This window comes from Hylobates moloch, unplaced genomic scaffold (genome assembly GCF_009828535.3).
Source record: "Hylobates moloch isolate HMO894 unplaced genomic scaffold, HMol_V3 SCAFFOLD_15, whole genome shotgun sequence".
Lineage (NCBI taxonomy): Eukaryota > Metazoa > Chordata > Mammalia > Primates > Hylobatidae > Hylobates > Hylobates moloch.
Genome location: NW_026652290.1, coordinates 97,059,153 through 97,079,684, shown reverse-complemented (window position 1 = coordinate 97,079,684; position 20,532 = coordinate 97,059,153). Strand labels below are relative to the sequence as shown.

Genomic DNA, 20,532 nt, shown 5'->3' with positions numbered 1-20,532 from the left:
CTGGGATTCCACCACGCCCGTCCCTAAAGTGGTTTTAGACTTAGAAGAAAGTTGCAAAGCACTGCACAGACTTTCCATGTGGCTTTATTTCATCATAGTACCCTGATCCGAACCAAGAGGCGGGCGGAGCTGTGGCCTCAGTGGCATATACGTCCCATCCCATCATTGCCATGAGCCCTTGTGTCTCCTGTCTCCCCTATCTAGGCTGATCACTCGGTGCATAAGGAAAGCTGGGAGGTCTCCTATGGTCTGGCCTTTGGAGGAGAGCCAGCTGGGGTCTCTATGCGGCACCCCTCAGTCAGGCTTGGTTGCTTCTCTCAGGGTTATGCTGAGGTTCTGCATCCTGGCAGGAGCCCCATGATGGGGTTGCGTCCCGCTGGGCCTTGGGAGGCTCGTGGCAGCTGCATGTCTCACTCTGGTGACGCTGGCCTTGTGTTTCGTCAGGTGGTGTCCACAGGTGCCCCGTTGGTTGCTTTTTCTCTGCCCTGGGAGAGCCATGCCCTGCACGGCTGCCTGGGTGGCCTCTAACGTGCCCTGTGGACTGCAGCATCCAGTGGATCGCGTCTGTAACTGTTACTGCTTCGGCGTTTACCTCATGGGGATTTAAAAAAAAAATTGTTCATTTTTATAAAAAAGACATGGGCTGGCCGGGCGCGGAGGCTCGGGCCTGTAATCCCAGCACTTTGGGAGGCTGAGGTGGGCGGATCACCTGAGATCAGGATTTCGAGACCAGCCTGATCAACATGGAGAAACCCTATCTCTACTAAAAATACAAAATTAGCCAGGCGTGGTGGCTCATGCCAGTAATCCCAGCTACTCGGGAGGCTGAGGCAGGAGAATCCCTTGAACCCAGGAGGTGGAGGTTGCAGTGAGCCAAGATTGCACCACTTCACTCCAGCCTGGGTGACAAACAAACAAACAAAAAGACATGGGCTCTCACTGTTTCCCAGGCTGGCCTCGAACTCCTGGCTCAAGTAATTCGCTCCCTGCACCCAGCCTGTTGTGGGTTTATATCAGCACAGTAGCACGCAGACGCACTGTGGAAAGTGCATGTGTCCTGGTGGCGTGCACTTGGTCTCTGATTCTCGGTGATGGGTGTGGAGTCGGAGAGGCTTGGGTGGCCCTGCTGGGTGTGAACCTGCCTTTGACATTGGCCTTGCAGAGGGAGCGAAGGGCAGGGTGCTGGACGGGGAGGGTTCTGCGTCAGGCCAAGGACCTTGGTTTTAGTTGTGGCAGGTTCTGGGCCAGGACGAGGCCGCCCACGTGGGCTAGCCCAGTGGTTTTTTCCCGTGGTACAGTTGGGGAAATGGGCCCCGTGGAGGCTCTATCACTTGCGGTCACATACCAGGCCTTTGCCGAAGCAGGACTCCCAGCCAGGCTGGAGCTCCGTGGCTGGAGCGGCGTCGGGTGAATTCCCGGCGGGCCTGCGGAGCGCGGTCTGACAGGCTTGGGGTGTGTTGAGGGATCAGTTGACCTCCAGGGAAAAAATGGGGAGACACGTGGAGCGGAGCTTGGGGCGGCTGTTTGCTTTAGGGTGGGAGAGGAGCAGGACTGGGGGCCACAGACTCCATCCCAGGCCTCTCCCTGCTCACTGCCTGTAGTAGGACACAGCGTGCCAGGAATAGGTACCCAGCAAGATCTGTGTTCCCTTTGTGGTCCAGGGTCTGGGAGTGTCTCTGGTGGTCCCCGCTGGGTGATGGGCTTGGGAGCTGCACCAGTTGGGAAATGAAGAGATGGGAAGTTGGTGGCATCGCTTGTCCGGGAAGAGAGCGACGGGCTCACAGGGTGGAGGATGGCTCTGCGTCTCAAACCTCTCTCTCTGTTTCAGGATAAACATCACGATGCTGCTCATGAAATCATCGAGACCATCCGGTGAGTGCACGGCCCGCAGCGTGCTGTCTTCACAGCCCTGGGCCGCTTCCGTGGACACCCGTGCCCTGCAGATTCTGTTGTGGGGATGGCTCCCGCGGGGGTGGACTCCTGGAGGTGTTGCGAAGCCAATCGGGGTGACCCAGGGACGGGTAGAGCTGCTTCTCCCAGCTCCATTGCTGGCCAATGGGTGCCGAAGTCCTGAGCTGCTGGGGTGTCCAGTGGGTCCTCCAGGGGTGTTGCCCTGCCTTCCTCTGTCTCCTTGTCAGTCTCCCCGCTGTGGGTTTTGGGCCGACCTTCACCATCACGCGCCCTCGACGGCCTCCTGTGTCTGTGCCCCGTGGGTGCAGAGAGGAGCGTTCCGGGGGTGACTTGGATGAGCAGGAGGAGGAGGCCGTCCCGTCCTCGTGAGCTCTAGCCTGGGCTCCAGGGTCTGTAGCAACAGTGCAGGGAGGCCCTTCGGGTGCCTCTCTGCTGCCCACTGGGAAGCTGCCCATGGTGGTCGGCATTCTGCGTGTCTCAGGTGCTCAGGGTCAGAACCCTCATTGTGTGGCACCTGCAGGGAGGCCACACGTGTCCATGTGGCCCTGGCGTCTTGCTGGGCTGTTTTTTAGCATGCTGGGCTGTGAGGACACCGCCCGTGCCCACGCCCAGCATCTGCCCAGGCCTGCAGCTGCCACAAGGGCCACGCCGAGCTCCTCTTGGCCCGGTGGCTCTGTGCCAGGCCCTGGCTCCTGAGGCCCTGTGGTTCACTGTTGGGGCCCAGCGGCACCTCCCTGGCCAGGTTGTTTGAGGATTAAGTGAAAGCGTTTGTGTAGGTCGGCCAGAGTGGGCCTGACCCAGGGTCCGGGCTTAGAATGTGGGATCTGCTTTTTTTAAATGTCATGATCTGTGGACCAGGCAGTGGAGTAGGGGCCCCTCTGTTCTTTGTAAAAGAAGCCTAGTGTTATGGTTGGAGGGAGGGCTCTGCATCAGGCAGCTGGACCCCAGCCCAGCCCAGCCCCCACCCAGCCCCTGCCCCAGCCCCAGCCCAGCTGCAGCGTGCTTCTGGCAGCCAGCCGCCTCTCTCTGCCTGGGTTTCTCTCGTTGCAGCCAGGGGCCAAGACTGTGCTGGCGTGGGCCTCTGTGGGTGCTCCTCACAGAGGGCCGGGCAGTCTTTTTAAGAATGCTCAAGCTGTGCACGGTGGCTCATGCCTGTAATCCCAGCACTTTGGAAGGCCGAGGCAGGGAGATCATTTGAGGCCAGGAGTTCGAGACTGGCCTGGGCAACTTGGGGAAACCCTGTCTCTACTAAAAAAAATACAAAAATTAGCCGGGCGAGGTGGCGGGTGCCTATAGTCCCAGCTATTTGGGAGGCTGAGGCAGGAGAATAGCTTGAACCCAGGAGGCAGAGGTTGCAATGACTCAAGATGGTGCCGCTGCACTCCAGCCTGGGCGACAAGAGTGAGACTCCATCTCAAAAATAAAAATAAATAAATAAGAATGCTCAGCTGGGCATGGTGGCTCACACCTGGAATCCCAGCGCTTTGAGAGGCTGGGAGGGTTGATCACTTGAATCCAGGAGCTGGAGATTGACGGGGCAACATAATGAGACCCCATGTCTACAAAAAAGTAAAAAATTAGCTGGGCATGGTGGTGCACATCTGTGGTCCCAGCCACTTGGGGGGCTGAGGTGGGAGGATCACTTGAGACCAGTGGCGCTGTGATTGTGCCACCGCCCTCCAGCCAGGCAACAGAGTGAGACCCTGTCTCAAAAAACAAAGCCCAAACAAGAAAGAGTGCTCCAGGGCTGTGGCTTCCCGGGGCTGTGGCTTCCCGAGCTGTGACTGTGCAGGTTCTGCCAGTGCTGCCCAGACGTGGTCTCTCTGGGCTAGGGTCTTGGTGCAGCAGGTGTGGAAGCCCCTCTCTGACCAGACTCTTGCTAGTGTGTCTGGAGGTGCTCAGCAGCAGGGGAGCTGCACCTGCTCCTCATGGGAAGGGGCCTGCCCAGGCTTCTGGGGTCAGAGGAGACCCCAGGCCCCCGGATCTCAGGCAGTGACGGTGAGGGTGCCTGTCTGGCTGCATGCTCGCCTTCTGCAGGGCTCAGAGCTGACTGTCTTGTTTGAACCTTGTGTGTTTTCTGGGGAGCGCATCTGGAGTCTGGAGCTTAAGTGTTGTAGGGAGCAGGGGTCCAGGGACAGGGGCATGCACCAACACCTGGGCATCTGCGACGTAGGCAGAGGCTTTGAAACTCAAACCCCCTGGAGAGGCTGCTTTCTCTTACGCATCCCCAGCACGTGGCCAGGGTTCTCACGGTGTGAGGCTGCACAGACCTTTTCTGTCTGACTTCCTCCAGAAACACTGACGATGTTCTTACACAGCAAACACCATTCAGTCCCCATACGGCCAGTGTCCCAAGCACGTCCTGCCCCAGTGTTGTTTTTTTGAGTCAGAGTCTCTGCTGCCCAGGCCGGGGTGCAGTGGCGCCATCTCAGCTCACTGCAGCTTCCACCTCCCGGGTTCAAGCAATTCTGCCTCAGCCTCTAAGTAGCAGGGATTACAGGTGCCTGCAACCATGCCCAGCTAATTTTTGTATTTTTAGTAGAGGCGAGGTTTCGCCACCTTGGCCAGGCTGGTCTCAAACTCCTGGCCTCAGGTGATCCACCCGCCTCGGCCTCCCGAAGTGCGGGGAGGGCTGTTGTTTAAAGATGATTGGGCTGTCCTAGGCCCTCCTCGTTTGGATGTCCAGTTGAGAATCAGCCTTTCCATTTCTCCAGAAAAGCCAACTGGGCGTTTTCTAGAAAATGGTTTGAGCCTGCAGTTCAGTTTGGGGAAAGGGGCGTTTAAACAGTGTCACTCCCAGGTATTCCTGCTTCAGTGCTTTTTTTTTTTTGAGGCGGAGTCTCACTGTGTTGCCTAGGCTGGAGTGTGGTGACGAAACGTCGGCTCACTGCAACCTCCATCTCTTAGGTTCAAGTGATTCTTCTTCCTCAGCCTCCCAAGTAGCTGGGATTACAGGCGCCTGCCACCATGCCCGGCAAATTTTTGTATTTTTAGTAGAGACAGGGTTTCACCATGTTGATCAGGCTGGTCTTGAACTCCTGACCTCGTGATCCGCCTGCCTCGGCCTCCCAAAGCGCTGGGATTACAGGCATGAGCCACCGTGCCCGGCCTTTGGTGCTTTTTTATGTGGCATTTTGACAATCCTTTGCTGCTAGTATGTGTAAAGACTGCTCCATTTTGCCTGTTGGCATTGCCCCTGCTGAGCTCTGGCGGTGTGCGCGCGTATTCCTCAGCATGCTGTTTGGCGCAGAACCGCGGGACTGAGTGAAGACCGTGCGGCCGCTCCTTTCAGGCTCCTTGCTGCTTGAGTGTTTTTCTTGCCAAGTTGCACTGGCCGGGACCTCCTGGACGATGTGATGAGAAGTGACTGCAGACGGCCTTGCTTGCGTTGCTGTCGGGGCCTCGCTCGGTGCCTGGGGTTTTGATGGTCTGCACTATGAGGTCCCCTGCCAGTGTTGGCCAGGTGTGCAGGTGTTGACCGTGCTGGGGAGGGGTGACGAGAGGCACCAATAATCACAGAGGGCGGGTGCCACAGCCCTTCTGACAGGATGGTGTGTCTTTCAGTGTGGAAGGATCTTGGGGGGCACCCGGACCTGAGGTCAGGTCCTGGCCAGCTGGTTGGGGAGTCTGGGGACTTGGCGTGGGGTAGGGGGCAGTGAAGCTGCTCTCGGAGCTCTGGGAAGCTGCCAGCTGGACTTAGCAGGTTGAGAGGAGTGGGGAGCAGAGGCCGAACCCCCGTCCCCCCCGACCCCTCCTGCAGAGCCGCAGGCCAGGTGGCTGGGGAAGCTTGGCCTGTGGCTGTCACAGTGGTTCAGTGACTGGTCCTGTGCCCTCTTCAAGCGGAAGGCGTGTCCTTCCATTTCTGGCCTCTTGGGGGGTACTGTCCTGATGGCACCGAATGCCGTCCTGTGCACTTTCCGTGCTTGCCCACATGGGGCTGCTCAGATCTCTGTCCTGGTCCCTTCGGTGAATTGCAGTGACTAATTTTAGAGTGAAGCAGCTTTTCCTCCCCAGGAGGTGCCGCGCGTGCTTGTGAGGTGCTGCTGCGCAGTTTCCTCATGTTTTTAAGGGATTGTGGGGTGTGTTGGTAAGGGATGTTGGTCCACTGTTTCCTTTCTTGTCCTTTCTTTCCAGCCCTTTGTGTCTCTGTGGTTTTGGTGTCAGGATGACGCCGGCTGCATAAAACTCTGAGAAAGTTTCTGTAGGTTTAGTGTTATGTCTTGTCAGTGTTTGATGGAATTCACCAGTGAAGCCGTCTGGGCCTGGAGCCGTCTTTGTGGGAAGCAAACCCTTTGACAGGTGTAGAGCTGCGGAGCTGTTGTTTCTTCTGTGTCAATTTTGGTCATTCATGTCCCTCAAGGAGTGTGTTTATTTCATTGATGCTGTTGGATTTATTAGTATATCATTTTCTTTTGTTTTCTTTTGGAGACAGGGTCTCGGTCTGTCACCCAGGCTGGAGTGCAATGGTGCAATCTTGGCTCACTGCAGCCTCAACCTCCCAGGTTGAAGTGATTCTCCTGCCCCAGCCTCCCAAGTACCTGGGACTACAGGTGTGAGCCACTGCGCCTGGCTCCATTTTCTTAGCATCCCCGATTCCCCTCTCACTGTCTGTAAGTTCTGTAGGGATGATGCCCCATTCATGATTGGGTTTTTTTGTTGTTTTTGAGACGGAGTCTCGCACTGTCACCAGGCGGGAGTGCAAGGGCACGATCTCTGCTCACCGCAACCTCTGCCTCCTGGGTTCAAGCAATTCTTCTGCCTCAGCCTCCTGAGTAGCTGGGATTACAGGCGTGCGCCACCACACCCAGCTAATTTTGTATTTTTAGTAGAGATGGGGTTTCACCATGTTGGCCAGGCTGCTCTCGAACTCCTGACCTCAGGTGATCCGCCCACCTCGGCCTCCCACAGTGCTGGGATGACAGGCGAGAGCCACCGCACCCGGCCTTCACGATCGTTTTCAATATGGTGTCAGGATCCAAGTGAGGTTGAAGAGTTTTGATGGGCTGGTTTGTTTCTGTCTCTTCATCTACGGCCCGCTCTGCCTCATTTTTCCTGGCAGTGTTTGTTGATGAAGCTCTGCTGTGTTTTGGGATTAGTTAATTCTTCAAATTCCAGTTGGCTTTATTTTATTTAATTTATTTTTTTGAGACAGAGTTTTTGCTCTTGTTGCCCAGGCTGGAGTGCAATGGTGCAATCTTGGCTCACTGCAACCTCTGCCTCCCGGGTTCAAGAGATTCTCCTTCCTCAGCGTCCTGAGTAGCTGGGATTACAGGCAGCTTTTCCTCTGAAGGAGGAGCTGTGCGTGGTTGTGAGGTGGTGCTGCGCAGTTTCCTCACGTTTTTAAGGGATAGTGGGGTGTGTTGGTAAGGGATGTTGGTCGGCTGTTTCCTTTCTTGTCCTTTCTTTCCAGCCCTTTGCTTCTCTGTGGTTTTGGTGTCAGGATGACGCCGGCTGCATAAAACTGAAAAAGTTTCTGTAGGTTTAGTGTTACGTATTGTCAGTATTTGATGGAATTCACCAGTGTGTTTTTGTATTTTGTATTTTTAGTAGAGACAGGGTTTCTCCGTGTTGGTCAGGCTGGTCTCCAACTCCTGACCTCGTAATCTGCTCACCTCGGCCTCCCAAAGTGCTGGGATTATAGGCGTGAGCCACCGCGCCCGGCACCAGTTGGCTTTAGTTTCTAGTTAATAGGTTGCTTTTCAAGCTCTGATGTGGCCAGTGGGTCCCTAGACCAGCCCTGTAGCAGGTGAGTTCACTTAGGTCCCCAGAGCCACTGGTGTGTGGCCTCGAAGCCACGTAATATCTGTGTGATTCAGTAACAGCTTCATGGTAAACATCGTAGCCTTCGTTTTGAAGTCACGCCTCCCTTCTCTCTCCACTTCGAGTGGAGGGGTAGGGATGTTTGTTTTCTGCTGGAGAGGATGCAGTGTTTAAGAACATGTGTGGTAATACTCAAGATTGTTCACGCCTGTCATCCCAGCACTGTGGGAGGCTGAGGTGGGTGGAGCACTTCAGGTCAGGAGTTTGAGACCAGCCTTGCCAACATGGCCTAACCCCGTCTCTACTAAAAATACAAAAATTAGCCAGGCGTGGTGGTATGCACCTGTAGTCACAGCTACTTGGGAGGCTGAGGCAGGAGAATCGCTTGAACCCAGGAGGCGGAGCTTGCAGTGAGCCAAGATCACGACACTGCACTCCAGCCTGGGCAACAGAGCGAGACTCCGTCTCAAAAAAAAACAAAAACAAAACACAAAACAAAACAAAAAAAACCAAACCCCTCCTGATAGTTTCTGCTGCTGTGTTTCAGATGGGTCTGTGAAGAAATCCCGGATCTCAAGCTCGCTATGGAGAATTACGTTTTAATTGACTATGACACCAAAAGGTAAGCAGGGTCCTGCCCGGCTGCTCTGCTCCGAGGACAGACTCGGCTCTTGGGGAGGACAGGAGGACGCATCCTATAATTAGCTCTTCTTAGATGGTGCAAGCTGATCTGAAATTTCCTTTTAGAGTTGGCCGTGGCCACCATAAAGTTATTTTGGTAGGAAATGTTTATCAACTCTTGGCAAAAGCTGTCAGAGGCCGGACAGAATTGGAAACTCCGGTTGTGGAAAGTGGGATTGGCATGTGTGGAGTCAGCCCGCGCTAGTGATCGCTCTTTTTATAGCGGGCGGCTGACGGCCAGAAGTCCGCGTTCCTGCCTGAGGCTGCTGGGAGGGCCTGGGCGGCCTTAGGCTCCTTGGCAGCTCTGTTTACATCTCAGCTGGGTTTGGTTAGTCCCTCTGTCTCCAGCCCTGTGGCTGCGTTAGCAGTTTCGCCCTGGCAGCTCCTGGGTCTCGGAGGAGGGTCTTGTGGGTGGAGAGGGGCAGGGCTGTCTCTGGAATGCTTGCTTGGAAGTGTTGTGTTTTTCTTTGAGAAGGAAGACATTCCAGGCTCATGCCTTTTTCAGCTCTTGAGAGTCTGAAATCAACAGAGTAGTCCTCCGTCAAGGGCTGTGCTGTCGTGAGCTTGGGTGAGCCCCTCTCCACAGAGAGTCAAGCCCCTAGGGCCACGCGGCTGCACTTTACCTGGCTCTCCGGCCTCACTGGCGTGTCTGTGGTCAGCGGTCTCAGCCTCAGTAAACCTCGAGATCCTGTGCCCGTTCCTCGAGCCCTGCCCATTCCCCGGTCAGCACCCTGGTGCCCCACAAGCAGACGAGCGCGTTGCTGGCAGGGTCCTCCGTGCCGCCCTGCTGCTGTGGATTTCACGCCACCTGCCCTGCACGTCGGGGCCTCTCGCCACCCCCTCATCAGGCGTGATGGTGGAAGGGCATCAGGGACAGGCTGGGCGGGGGGTCCTCGTTGGAGCTGGCAGGGCCACCTGAGGGACCGAGCCATTAGGGCTTCAGGCCAAGGACAGCCCCAGCTCCTCTGAGCACCTGCATTTGCACATCCTGCCAGGGAAGAGGCTCTTCCCAGGAGCGTGCAGAGGTGATTTTGGGAAGGTCTGGTTGTCAGGGTTGAAGGCGGCATGTAGAAGTGAAAACACAGGGGCCGGGCGCGGTGGCTGACGCCTGTAATCCCAGCACTTTGGGAGCCCGAGGCGGGCGGATCACGAGGTCAGGAGATTGAGACCATCCTGGCTAACACGGTGAAACCCCATCTCTACTAAAAATACAAAAAATTAGCCGGGCGTGGTGGCGGGCGCCTGTAGTCCCAGCTACTCGGGAGGCTGAGGCCGGAGAATGGTGTGAACCCCAGGTGGCGGAGCTTGCAGTGAGCTGAGATCGTGCCACTGCACTCCAGCCTGGCGACAGAGAGAGACTCCATCTCAGAAAAAAAAAAAAAAAAGAAGTGAAAGCACAGGAAGGGCCAGGGCTGCTCCCCTGGAGCGGCGGGGAAGGCGGGAGGCAGCAGGCCGGCTCTGTCAGTTCATCCGGCCCCGGCCAGATGCTGCTCATGGACCCAGGCCCACACGGTGCCTGCTGGCCCTTTGCAGCACCTGGGCTCCTTCCACCCCTGTGTCCTTCGTCCTCCGGATGATCCAGGTCCTGTGTGGCCGTGTTCCTGGGGCTGTCGGCAGGCTCTTGTTCTTGGTGTTTTGTAGCGTCCAGCCCCACAGGGTTGGTGGGTCTCTCCCTGTGTGCGGCGACGAGAGAGTGTAGAAATAAAGACACAAGACAAAGAGATAAAAGAAAAGGCAGCTGGGCCCGGGGGACCACTACCACCAATGCACGGAGACCGGTAGTGGCCCCGAATGTCTGGCTTTGCTGTTATTTATTGTATACAAAGCAAAAAGGGGCAGGGTAAAGAATGTGAGTCTTCTCCAATGATAGGTAAGGTCACGTGGGTCACGTGTCCACTGGACAGGGGGCCCTTCCCTGCCTGGCAGCCGAGGCAGAGAGAGAGAGAAGACAAAGAGAAAGACAGCTTACGCCATTATTTCTACGTATCAGAGACTTTTAGTACTTTCACTAATTTACTACTGCTATCTAGAAAGCAGAGGCAGGTGTACAGGATGGAACATGAAGGTGGACTAAGAGCGTGACCACTGAAGCACAGCATCACAGGGAGACGGTTAGGCCTCCAGATAACTGCGAGCAGAGTCTTCTCTAAACTCCCCCGGGGAAAAGGAGACTCCCTTTCCCGGTCTGCTAAGTAGCGAGTATTGTTCCTTGACACTTTTCGCTACCGCTAGACCACGGTCCGCCTGGCAACGGGCGTCTTCCCAGATGCTGGCGTCACCGCTAGACCAAGGAGCCCTCTGGTGGCCCTGTCTGGGCATAACAGAAGACTCGCACTCTTGTCTTCTGGTCACACCTCACTATGTCCCCTCAGCTCCTATCTCTGTATGGCCTGGTTTTTCCTAGGTTATGATTATAGAGCGAGGATTATTATAATATTGGAATAAAGAGTAATTACTACCAACTAATGATTAACGATATTCATAGATAATCATATCTAAGATCTACATGTGATATGACTATTCTTGTTTTTTATTATACTGGAACAGCTCGTGTCCTCGGTCTCTTGCCTCGGCACCTGGGTGGCTTGCCGCCCACAGTGTTTGCTCCTCTTAAGTTCTCCTGCTTTATCCTGTGCAGCTTCTGGTTAAGGAAAACATGAACTTGGCCTGTGGAGCACGGGTTTTCCTCTGAGGAAGGGGAAGTGTGAACCTCGGGCACATGCAGTGCCCAGGTGAATTCATGGTGGCCAGGGCAAGGCAGGAAGAGCACAGGGCTGGCGCTGGGGTGGGAGCAGGGGTGTGATTGTTCAGCCACGTCTCGGAGCATCTGCCAGGCTGTTGGGGTTGCCACTGGGAGGAAACTGCCTGCGTGCACGTGGAGGCGGCGGAGGAAGGAGGCAGAGGAAAGAGTCCCCAGCCGCACCCCCCACCCCCACCTCGCACAGGTGCAGGCCCCCTTGGCGCTGGGGACGTGGAGGCCAGATCGTTCTCTGGGAGGGGCCGTCCTGGGCACTGCAGGATGCTGAGCAGGGTCCCTGCCTCCATCTGTTGCTTGCCTCGCCACGTTCCTGGGGTCCCCGGTGAGAGCCACTGTGTGTGACAGTGTTCACTGGACAGATCACCCCTCCTCCTCCTGTCTCTTACTCTGCTCTGGACACCTTCTGAGGTGGAGGGACAGATGCTGTCGTCCACATTTTGCCAGTGGGTCCAATAGACTTGGAAGATGAGCAAGTTATCCCAGGTGGAGACTGGACAGACCAGGCCAGGCAGACCCCACAGCAGGCCTGCCCCCACCCGGGAAGCCCCTCTGAGCCCAGGCCTGGCTGCGCCGCGTGGCCCGTGTTTCTTGTGGCTCACGTGCCCCACAGACAGTGGGCGCTCCCTGGAGCACAGATGCCCCCTGCTGCCTGGTGGGCTCTGCCCTGGATGCTGTTGGGCGTGGGCACTTAGGTAATGAGGGATTGCCTTGCGGCCCGGGCTGATGGGGGCAGACCTGCTGCGGGGGGACTGAGTCTCACTGTGGACCCTGCTGTGCCATGTCTGACATGACACACTGTTGACGTGACACACTGCTGACGTGACACACTGCTGACGTGACACACTGCTGACGTGTGAGTGAGTCGGAGCTTTGGAAGGACACGCTCACAGAGCAGTGTGGGCGGGGGTGAGGCGCCTTCCTTTCCGCAGTGCTCGCTCCTCCTGCACCTGCCCAGGCAGAGGCCCGGTGGTCCTTGGGCTCCCAGCCGTTCACCTGCCTCTGGCGATGGTGGCTGTCCCCAGCCAGGGCAAGGAAGACCCTGTAAGGCCGGCCCCAGGGGCCCCACTTGGGGGGCTGGCCTCAGTCCCCCTCGAGCCCTCTTTCTCTACTCATGCCTCCAGCGCATGTGGACCTCGGCTTTGCGCGGGAGCCTGGGCGGGTCCAGACGGCCTCGGGGCTCAGTGCTTCCCTGCACCGGACTCTCGGCCGGCCTCCTCGCTTGTGTGCCAAACCTGAAATCTCCTGCATCAGGGTGGAAAGCGAGGCTTCTGCCAGAAGGGTCTTGGCCAGCTGGCTGGTGGCTGTCCGGGCAGGGACCACACCTTGGAGCCTGCCCTGTCCACGTGCTGCCCCTCCCATGCATGCGGCTGGCTCCAGCCCACGTGACCAGGGCCTTCCCTTGCCTTTTTCAGCTTCGAGAGCATGCAGAGGCTCTGTGACAAGTACAACCGTGCCATCGACAGCATCCACCAGCTGGTAGGTGGCTTGCCCCTGCCCGGGGGGGTTAGTAGTGCCCGGCTCCCGGACCCCTTCAGACCCCTTATGTCACCACCTCGGGGCACAGAGCTCCCCTTCGAGCCCCCAGGATTGGAATGTGCAGCGTGGGGGGACCACGGGCTGTGGGTGAGTGGTGTGGGGCTGCCGAGGCTGGGCTGTGTCCCCGCGGGCCAGGCTGGCTGCGTGCTGTGGCCATGTGCCAACGCAGAGCCATCCGTGGTTTGTGTGCCGAGGCAGGGCCCTGAGGGTTGTGGTGTCTGCACATGCCTCTGCAACCCTGGGTTGGTGTCCACAGGTCCCAGCAGAGGCGGGGTCCCTGTCCTCCCCGGGCTGTGTGAATGCTGGCCTTCCCCCTTGGACCTCCCCTACACCGCCTGCCTTCATCAGGCTGGATGCTGGCCTGGGCTGCACCCTTGGGCACCCCAGTTCTGCCGTGTCTCGTGAGGCTTTCCTCACAAAGGACGGGGCACACAGTGAGCTGGGGTGTAGCAGGGAGGGGAATGTGCTGCTTCCCGTGTTCTAGAAGGCGCCGGGGGCCCCTGGTGCATGGGGGCGGGAAGCTCTTTCTTGAAGGTCTTGCTATGGAGGGAGCCCTGGTGGGGGCGGCATGGGCTCACTCGGCCGTCCTGAGTGGGGCTGGGCTGGGCTGCCCCATCATCCTGCCACCTAGCCCTGGCTTCCCCCCAACCTCGTGCATGCAGCTCTGTGGGCCCCTGAGAACTGAGCTGGCCTGGGCGAGAGGGGACCACCTCAGCCTGCTGCAGGCTGTGGGGAGGAAGGCGGGGTCCCAGGTAGTTGAGTCAGATGAGATGTGGTAGGCTCAGGGCTTTCATGGGGCTCGTGGCACCTGACGGGGGTCCCTTGGCGTCAGCGCCCCACCCTGCTGCCTCAGCCCAGAGGAGGGGTGGTGGTCTTGGTGGCCTGTGTGGGTTTGGTGGTCTCGCCAGTGGGGAGAGAGACCTGTGGCAGGAGGAGGAGTCTCCTGGGACCCGTCTGAGATGGGGCCTGTCCCTGGGGATGCTGCTTTGCCACTTGTAGGAAATGGGGCTGGGTTGGAAACTGACCTGGGAGCCTGGCAGCCACCCGACAGGGGGACGAGAGGCCATGCGGCCGGCTCCCTGTTTCCCCTGGGAAAGGGCCCGGGTCTCTGTGGTGGAGGGGCTGGGCCGTGAGGTTTATGTGACGTGGCCGGGCCACCCTCCGTCCGCAGTGGAAGGGCACCACGCAGCCCATGAAGCTGAACACGCGGCCGTCCACCGGGCTCCTGCGCCACATCCTGCAGCAGGTCTACAACCACTCGGTGACCGACCCCGAGAAGCTCAACAACTACGAGCCCTTCTCCCCCGAGGTGTATGGGGAGACCTCCTTCGACCTGGTGGCCCAGATGATTGACGAGATCAAGATGACCGACGACGACCTGTTTGTGGACTTGGGGAGCGGTGAGTGTCGCCCGCCATGCCCGGCTCCTGTGCACTTCCAGGCCACAGGCTCTGTGCCTGCACCATGCCTGCTTGGAGAAGAGTTTAACAGGGACTTGCGATGTTGGTATGGACAGTGCTGCTTTTTCCCAGCGCCTCTGTCCTGCTGTGGGGCCGTTCCTTTCCCCAGCCCTGACCGGGCTCCACCCAGAGGGGAGAAATCACAGGAACCCAGTGGTTCCCAGACCAGGCCCATCCTTCCAGGTGTCTGGAGACTCTGCTTTTTTCCTGCTTCCCACCAGCCGGGGAGCTAGACCTGTGCACCCTCTGCCACTCACTCCCAGAAGCTGCTACTCACTAGCCTGGGTCCCAGCCCGGCCCCCATCCATGCCTGCAGCCTGCTGCGGTCCTTCCCTGGGCACACCTGCTCCCTCTGCAGCGGCTGGAAAGGTCCCATGCGGAGGAAAACCCCAGGTCCCTGGGCTCATAGAGGCCCTTGCGCCCTCCCTGCATCCCCAGTCTCCCTTGGTACCCCTGCGTCTGGGCCGTGCCCTGCCCCTCCCAGGTTGGGGCTCCCACCTGCTGGCATTCTTTCAGCCTCTGCCTGCACTCAGACTCTGACAGGCTCTGCTTGTGAGGTGTCGTCTCCTCTCAACCACGGGCGGGGCTTCTTGAAACGAGGCCCCAGTTGTGTCTTCAGCACCAGTGTGGCCTGGCTGAAGCACAGATGAGCGGTCAGCACATGAACAGCCTCAGTAGCCTGACTAATTCCTGATAGGACCACCCCATCCAGGCTGCAGGGCTGACGGGGCCATCCAAGGGTCAGACAGTGAAGGCCCCTTCTCCACAGTGTCTAGGCTGTCCCTGGGCTCCTTGGACCTCGATGGACATGTGAACCTTGTGCCTGCAGGCGCACGAGCCCCACATCTGCCCCCCTTCCACAGTCCTGGCTTTGACGTGGGGAAGGGGCCCCAGGGGCAGGGACAAAGAGGACTTTGCACAGACCTGGTGTGGCAGCTCACGCCTGTCATCTTAGCACCTGGAAGGCTGAGACGGGAGGGTCGCTTGAGGCTAGGAGTTCAAGACCAGGCTGGTCAGCATAGCAAGACCCCATCTCTGGCTATTTATTTAAATTTATTTTCAAGTTTAAAAAATGCAATAAAAAGAATGTATATTGGCTGGGCGTGGTGGCTCACGCCTATAGTCCCAGCACTTTGGAAGGCCAAAGCGGGCAGATCTGAGCTCCTGAGGTCAGGAGTTCGAGACCAGCCTGGCCAACTTGGTGAAACCTTCTCTCTACTAAAAGTACAAAAATCAGTTGGGTGTGGTGGCGCGCGCCTGTAATCCCAGCTACTTGGGAGGCTGAGGCAGGAGAATTGCTTGAACTTTGGAGGCGGAGGTTGTGGTGAGACGAGATCGCATCACTGCACTCCGGCCTGGGTGACAGAGTGAGACTCCGTCTCAAAAAAAAAAAAAGACGTATCTGGCTAGGCTCGTTGGCTCTTGCCTGTAATCCCAATGCTTTGGAGGCTGAGGTGGGAGGATCGCTTGAGCCCAAGAGGTTGAGGCTGCAGTGAGCCAGGATCACACCACTGCAGTCCAGCCTGGGTGTCAGAATCAGACCCTGTCTCAAAAACAAAAAATTAAACAGGCTTATATGTTTTAGATGACAGCCTAGCACTTGCTGGCCCGGCCCTGGCCCCCTGTCCCTGTGGGCAGGGGGAAGAGAACTTCCCACTGGCGTGGTGGCGGCAGTCTGTGCCCGTCGTGGTCGCTCCATGGTTCATGCCCGTTCCCTGGAGCACAGAGCTGCCTAGCAGGGGAGGAGAGGCGGCTTGACACCCCCAGTGTGTGCCACTGCCTCCACCCTTCTGACGCTGGCACATCTGCAGCCCCTGTGCCCTCCTTCTCCCTTAGAGCCGGGTGTTGCTGGGTTGTGTGCTGATGCTGTGAAACCGCAGCGGCCGGGAGACTGTCCTGGCTGCAGGAGACTCCTTACTGCCTCTCCCACCCCACATTGAGCCTCGGTCAGATCCCGCTCATGAGCCTTCCTGGGGTGCCATGAAATTTTATCAGCCAGGTTGCTGTGTGTCTGTGTGCTGGTGATGTGGGGATAATTTGAGGTGGATGGCAGCCTTTCCAGACCTGCCAAGTCTTTGGCAGCCCTGTCTGTCTGAACGGTGAACATCATATAGGGCTCTGAGACTCAAAATGGATTCTGGTTTTGGGGACCACCAAGTGATGTCTATGGATGACACGTTGTGATGACCGTCCCCTCGTGGGGGCTCTGCTGGGGGCCTGGTCTCTGGGAAGGAATCCTGAGTGACCTCGGAGCATCGGATATGTGTGGAGACCGTGGCCTCCCCTGTGGGTCTTCATGGCCGCATTCTTGTGGCCTCTGTCCCTGAGCCTGGCATGGCCTCCTGGGTGGCATCTGAGCGCTGTGTGGTATCTGATGGATCTCTCTGATCACAGGTGTGGGCCAGGTCGTGCTCCAGGTTGCCGCTGCCACCAACTGCAAACATCACTATGGCGTCGAGAAAGCAGACATCCCGGCCAAGTATGCGGAGGTGAGCGGATCTGGGGGTCGGGGTGTGTTGGAGGCAGGGGACCATCAGAGAAAGTGACGCCCTGGGTGCCTGCACCCCACTGCTGTGGGACCTCCGAGAATGGGTGGCGTTCTTTCCAGGCCCGAGACGTCTTGGCTGCCTGCAGGGTGTGCCTGTGAATAGGGTGCCCGATCGCCCTCATGGCCCATCACAGGCCAGCCCTCCAGGCCTGTCCAAGCGCTGTGGGGGCGTCTCCAAGCCTGTTTCACGGCACGTGCCACGAGTGAGGTGGGAGGTGCTCAGCTCCACCTCGTGGCACAGCCCTCCGAGAAGCGGGGTGTTTTGGGTGGCCTGCCCAGGCGGGCGCATTGAGGCCCTGTTGCCCTGCGAGTGTGTAACGGGCGTTTGGTTTCTCTCCTTCCAGACCATGGACCGCGAGTTCAGGAAGTGGATGAAATGGTATGGAAAAAAGCATGCAGAATACACAGTGAGTGCCATCGCTCCGCCCCGGCTCCCATTGCCGGCCCCACCCCTGCTCCCACCCTCCTCTCAGCCCCTCCTTTCTTGCCGATGTTGGCACATGGCTGTTGGCACATGGTGTGCCCCCTGGAGTCCCCTCTGGTTCTCGTAGGGCTGCCTGGGCGTGGCCTCTGAGGCGGCAGCAGGCGCCTCTGTTGGTGCCGTCCCTCCCATCCTCTCTGATATGGCTTCTGTCCCTCGGCAGCATGCGGTGCACAGAGGTGGTGCAGGGAACGGGCTCGGGGCTCCACGGAGCGGAGGCCTGTGGGACGGGCTGGGTTCTGGGCTGGCTGCAGCGTCCTTGGGATGTCATCCCTCACTGGGGACAGCCTTGTTTGAACGGGTTCCTGATCCTCAGCGCCGTGTTCTTCATGACAAGCCGGCAGCCTCGGGGTGGGCAGTGTTCTCTCCCGCCCTGTTGTGATGCGATCTGAGGCGCTCCTCCCATGGACCCTGTGGATGGCGCCGCGTGTGGCCGTCTCTGTGGGGTGTGCGCTCCCCTTTCGCTGGCGGAGTGGCAGTGGGATGGGTGTGGGGCTGGGAAGGGGATGCTCTTTAGGGAGCAGGAAGGACAGTTTTCCTGACCCAGGTTGGGTGATTACTGGACCAGAGCTTCCAGGAGTAGGCACCGCTCCTGCGTCCTCCTGGGAACTCCTTCCCACCCCATGCTGAGTCCTTAGACACCAGGCTCCGCCCTGGTCCTTTCCACACCGAGGCCTGCAGAGCTGGGTCCTTCCTTGACCTGTGTGCTCCTCCTCACAGTCCCAGCTGCTCAGGCGCTCACCTGTGGTGGAGGCTGATGGCGCCCCGGACCCATCGGCTCTGCCTCCCAGCGACGTCCCAGACCTGCCAACTCCATCCCCTCCCTGCCCTTGTGGGGCGTGGGCTTGGTGCTGGTGCAGCTGCTCCTGTGGTGTGGATTGGAGGGTGACTTGGGGTCTGGGAACAGCAGGAAGGTGGATGCTTCCTGTTCTAGACCTGGAGCTCCTGGAGTACAGAACCCGCAGCCCCTCGAGCCCCAGAGCCCGCAGCCCCTCGAGGCCTGAGAAGCTTCCCTTCCAAGGCAGAAGGAGTGCTGGGTTGGGCGGGCACCAGGTCACCACCCTGGGAGGACGATGGCGCAGGGGTCGCTAAGCTGCCCAGCAGAGCGGCTCAGGACGGAACATGGCAAGGCCAACTCGTGATCCCAGGTGCCTGCGACGACCCAGTTCCTGGGTGGAATCCGCAAGTTTGCAGAAGCAACAGAAACAAAGTGTTCAGGGGTCCTGTTGTCATTCGACTCTCGCAGTTCAGAGGGATGCATGAGGGACACAGGTGGCATACAGTTGCAGTCCCCTCCCAGGTGGTGCCCGCCCCTCACTGTCTCCTCAGCAGGGTGGGTGGAGACATGGCCGGAGCTGTGTGCCTGCCCGTCTGTCTGGAGCTCCCTGCCGAGGCGCCCTCTGTGGGCCTGTCAGCCAGGGCCTTCCTCGGATCGCTGTGAGGCCTCAACATTCCTGTCATTGCCACGAGTGGGCGTGGGTCCTGCCTAGCGTGCGCCCCTGGCCCCCAGCTCAGACCCCTCCGCACTGTCCCACAGCACAAGTGAAGGCCAGTGTCAGGGTGCGGGGCCCCGATCCCTGGTGGCCCTGACCGGGGTCAGGAGCCCTTGCCAGCTGGTTCTGACCTGGGTGTCCTGGCTGTGGTGGTCTGGCAGATGAACCTTTCGGAGGATCACTTGAGCCCAGGAGTTCGGACGCATTTTGTGTGTGTGTGTGTGTGAGAGAAAGTCTTGCTCTATTGCCCAGGCTGGAGGGTGGTGGCGCGATCTTGGCTCACTGTAGCCTCCGCCCCCTGGGTTCAAGTGATTCTCCTGCCTTAGCCTCCTGAGTAGCTGGAATTAAAGGCACGTGCCACTACACCCGGCTAATTTTTGTATTTTTAGTAGGGATGGGGTTTCACCATGCTGGTCAGGCTGGTCTCAAATTCCTGACCTCGTGATCCGCCTGCCTCTGCCTCCCAAAGTGCTGGGATGACAGGCATGAGCCACCGCGCCCAGCCTCCTTGGGGTTTTCTTTTTTTTTTTGTTTCGGAGTCTTTCTCTGTCCCCCAGGCTGGAGTGCGGTGGCGCGATCTCAGCTCACCACAACCTCCACCTCCTGGATTCACGCCATTCTCCTGCCTCAGCCTCCCGAGTAGCTGGGACCACAGGCGCCCACCAACACGCCCGGCTAATTTTTTTGTATTTTTTTTAGTAGAGACGGGGTTTCACCGTGTTAGCCAGGATGGTCTCGATCTCCTGACCTCGTGATCCACCCGCCTCGGCCTCCCAAAGTGCTGGGATTACAGGCTTGAGCCACCGCGCCCGGCCACTCCTTGGGGTTTTCTATGTTGACAGTTGCGTCGCCTGCAAACATGGAGCTTTGCCTTTTCCTTAGCAGTCCATGTCCCTTTACTCTCCCTTTCCCGTCACCTCGTGCTGGCCGGCGCTGGCATTTCCCATGCGAGGGCAAGACGGTTACCCTTCCCTGCCCTGCTCTTGGCGGGCAGCTGAGCGCCTGGCCGCGGAGCACGATGTTAGTGGCGGGCTTGTGTGGATGCTGTCCCTCGGGTGGAGGATAAGCCCGTGGTCCTGAGTGTGCAGCGCACGGTTTTTCGTTGCTGCTTCTGGTGTCAGCGCGGTGCTGTGGTTTCCATTCCTCACCCTGTTACTGTGATGGGTTTCCAGTGTTGAATGAGTCCCCCTTGGTCAGCGTGCGCTTCTGTTTATCCAAGGCGGGATTCTCCTGGCTGATGGGCCGCTGAGGGGTTTTCTGCCGTGGTGGGAGCCGTGGCCTGCAGTGCTTCCTTGCGGCCATGCCTGTCTGGTTTGGTCTCTGGGTGGCGCTCCCTCGGCTTCTGTTCTGCTGTCTTTGACCAGGACTTGCGCACCCAGGGCTGCGGGCCCAGCTCTCCTTCCCTTTCTCATGGTGTTTGTTCCAAATGCCGTGCCCACAGTGGAAGCGATGTGGTGTCCTGGGTTCTGGGTCCGCTTGCACTCTGGCCGAAAGTTCCCACGTGGGTTCCTGGCTGTGGCAGGAGAGCACAGAGGATGGAAGCCCTCGCCGTGGTTCCCAGCGATGGCCAGGAGGGCGCCATGGTGCCTTCGTCTGCGCGGTCTGGCTGGGCTGAGCCTTGCTCAGGAGAGGGTGGCTGTCGGGTGGTGGGGCTGCCCCAGCACTGCTCCCCCTTCTGCCTCATCGTGTCAGCGTCGGGATCAGCACCCTGCCTCCTGGGGCCTGGGTCCATGACACGGCTGAGCAGCGTGGTGTCTGGTGTGGCGCAGGCGCTCCTGGCGTGGAGCTGCGTTCGTGGTCTGGATTCTGTGCAGGTTTAGGTGCTCACGGTCAGGCTAGTGGCTCCTGAGATGTGTCTGGGAGCACGATTTGGGGGAAAGGATGGCATTCCTCATGGCTTTGGC

The 20,532-nt window shown here is 58.6% G+C and overlaps 1 protein-coding gene across 4 annotated transcripts in view; it reads left to right on the top strand.

The window, feature by feature from the left end:
- Window positions 1-20,532, top strand: part of DOT1L (DOT1 like histone lysine methyltransferase) — a 71,413-nt gene that overhangs the window by 15,919 nt on the left and 34,962 nt on the right. For all 4 annotated transcript variants that reach the window (XR_009209919.1, XM_032178968.2, XM_032178972.2 and 1 more), the window contains exons 2-7: window positions 1,829-1,872; window positions 8,219-8,293; window positions 12,523-12,586; window positions 13,818-14,046; window positions 16,501-16,595; window positions 16,999-17,061. Coding sequence is in view for 3 of the 4 variants with exons in the window: in XM_032178968.2 (XP_032034859.1) it covers window positions 1,829-1,872; window positions 8,219-8,293; window positions 12,523-12,586; window positions 13,818-14,046; window positions 16,501-16,595; window positions 16,999-17,061 (570 nt within the window). In the remaining variant the exon portion in view is untranslated. The remainder of the gene's footprint in view (window positions 1-1,828; window positions 1,873-8,218; window positions 8,294-12,522; window positions 12,587-13,817; window positions 14,047-16,500; window positions 16,596-16,998; window positions 17,062-20,532) is intronic.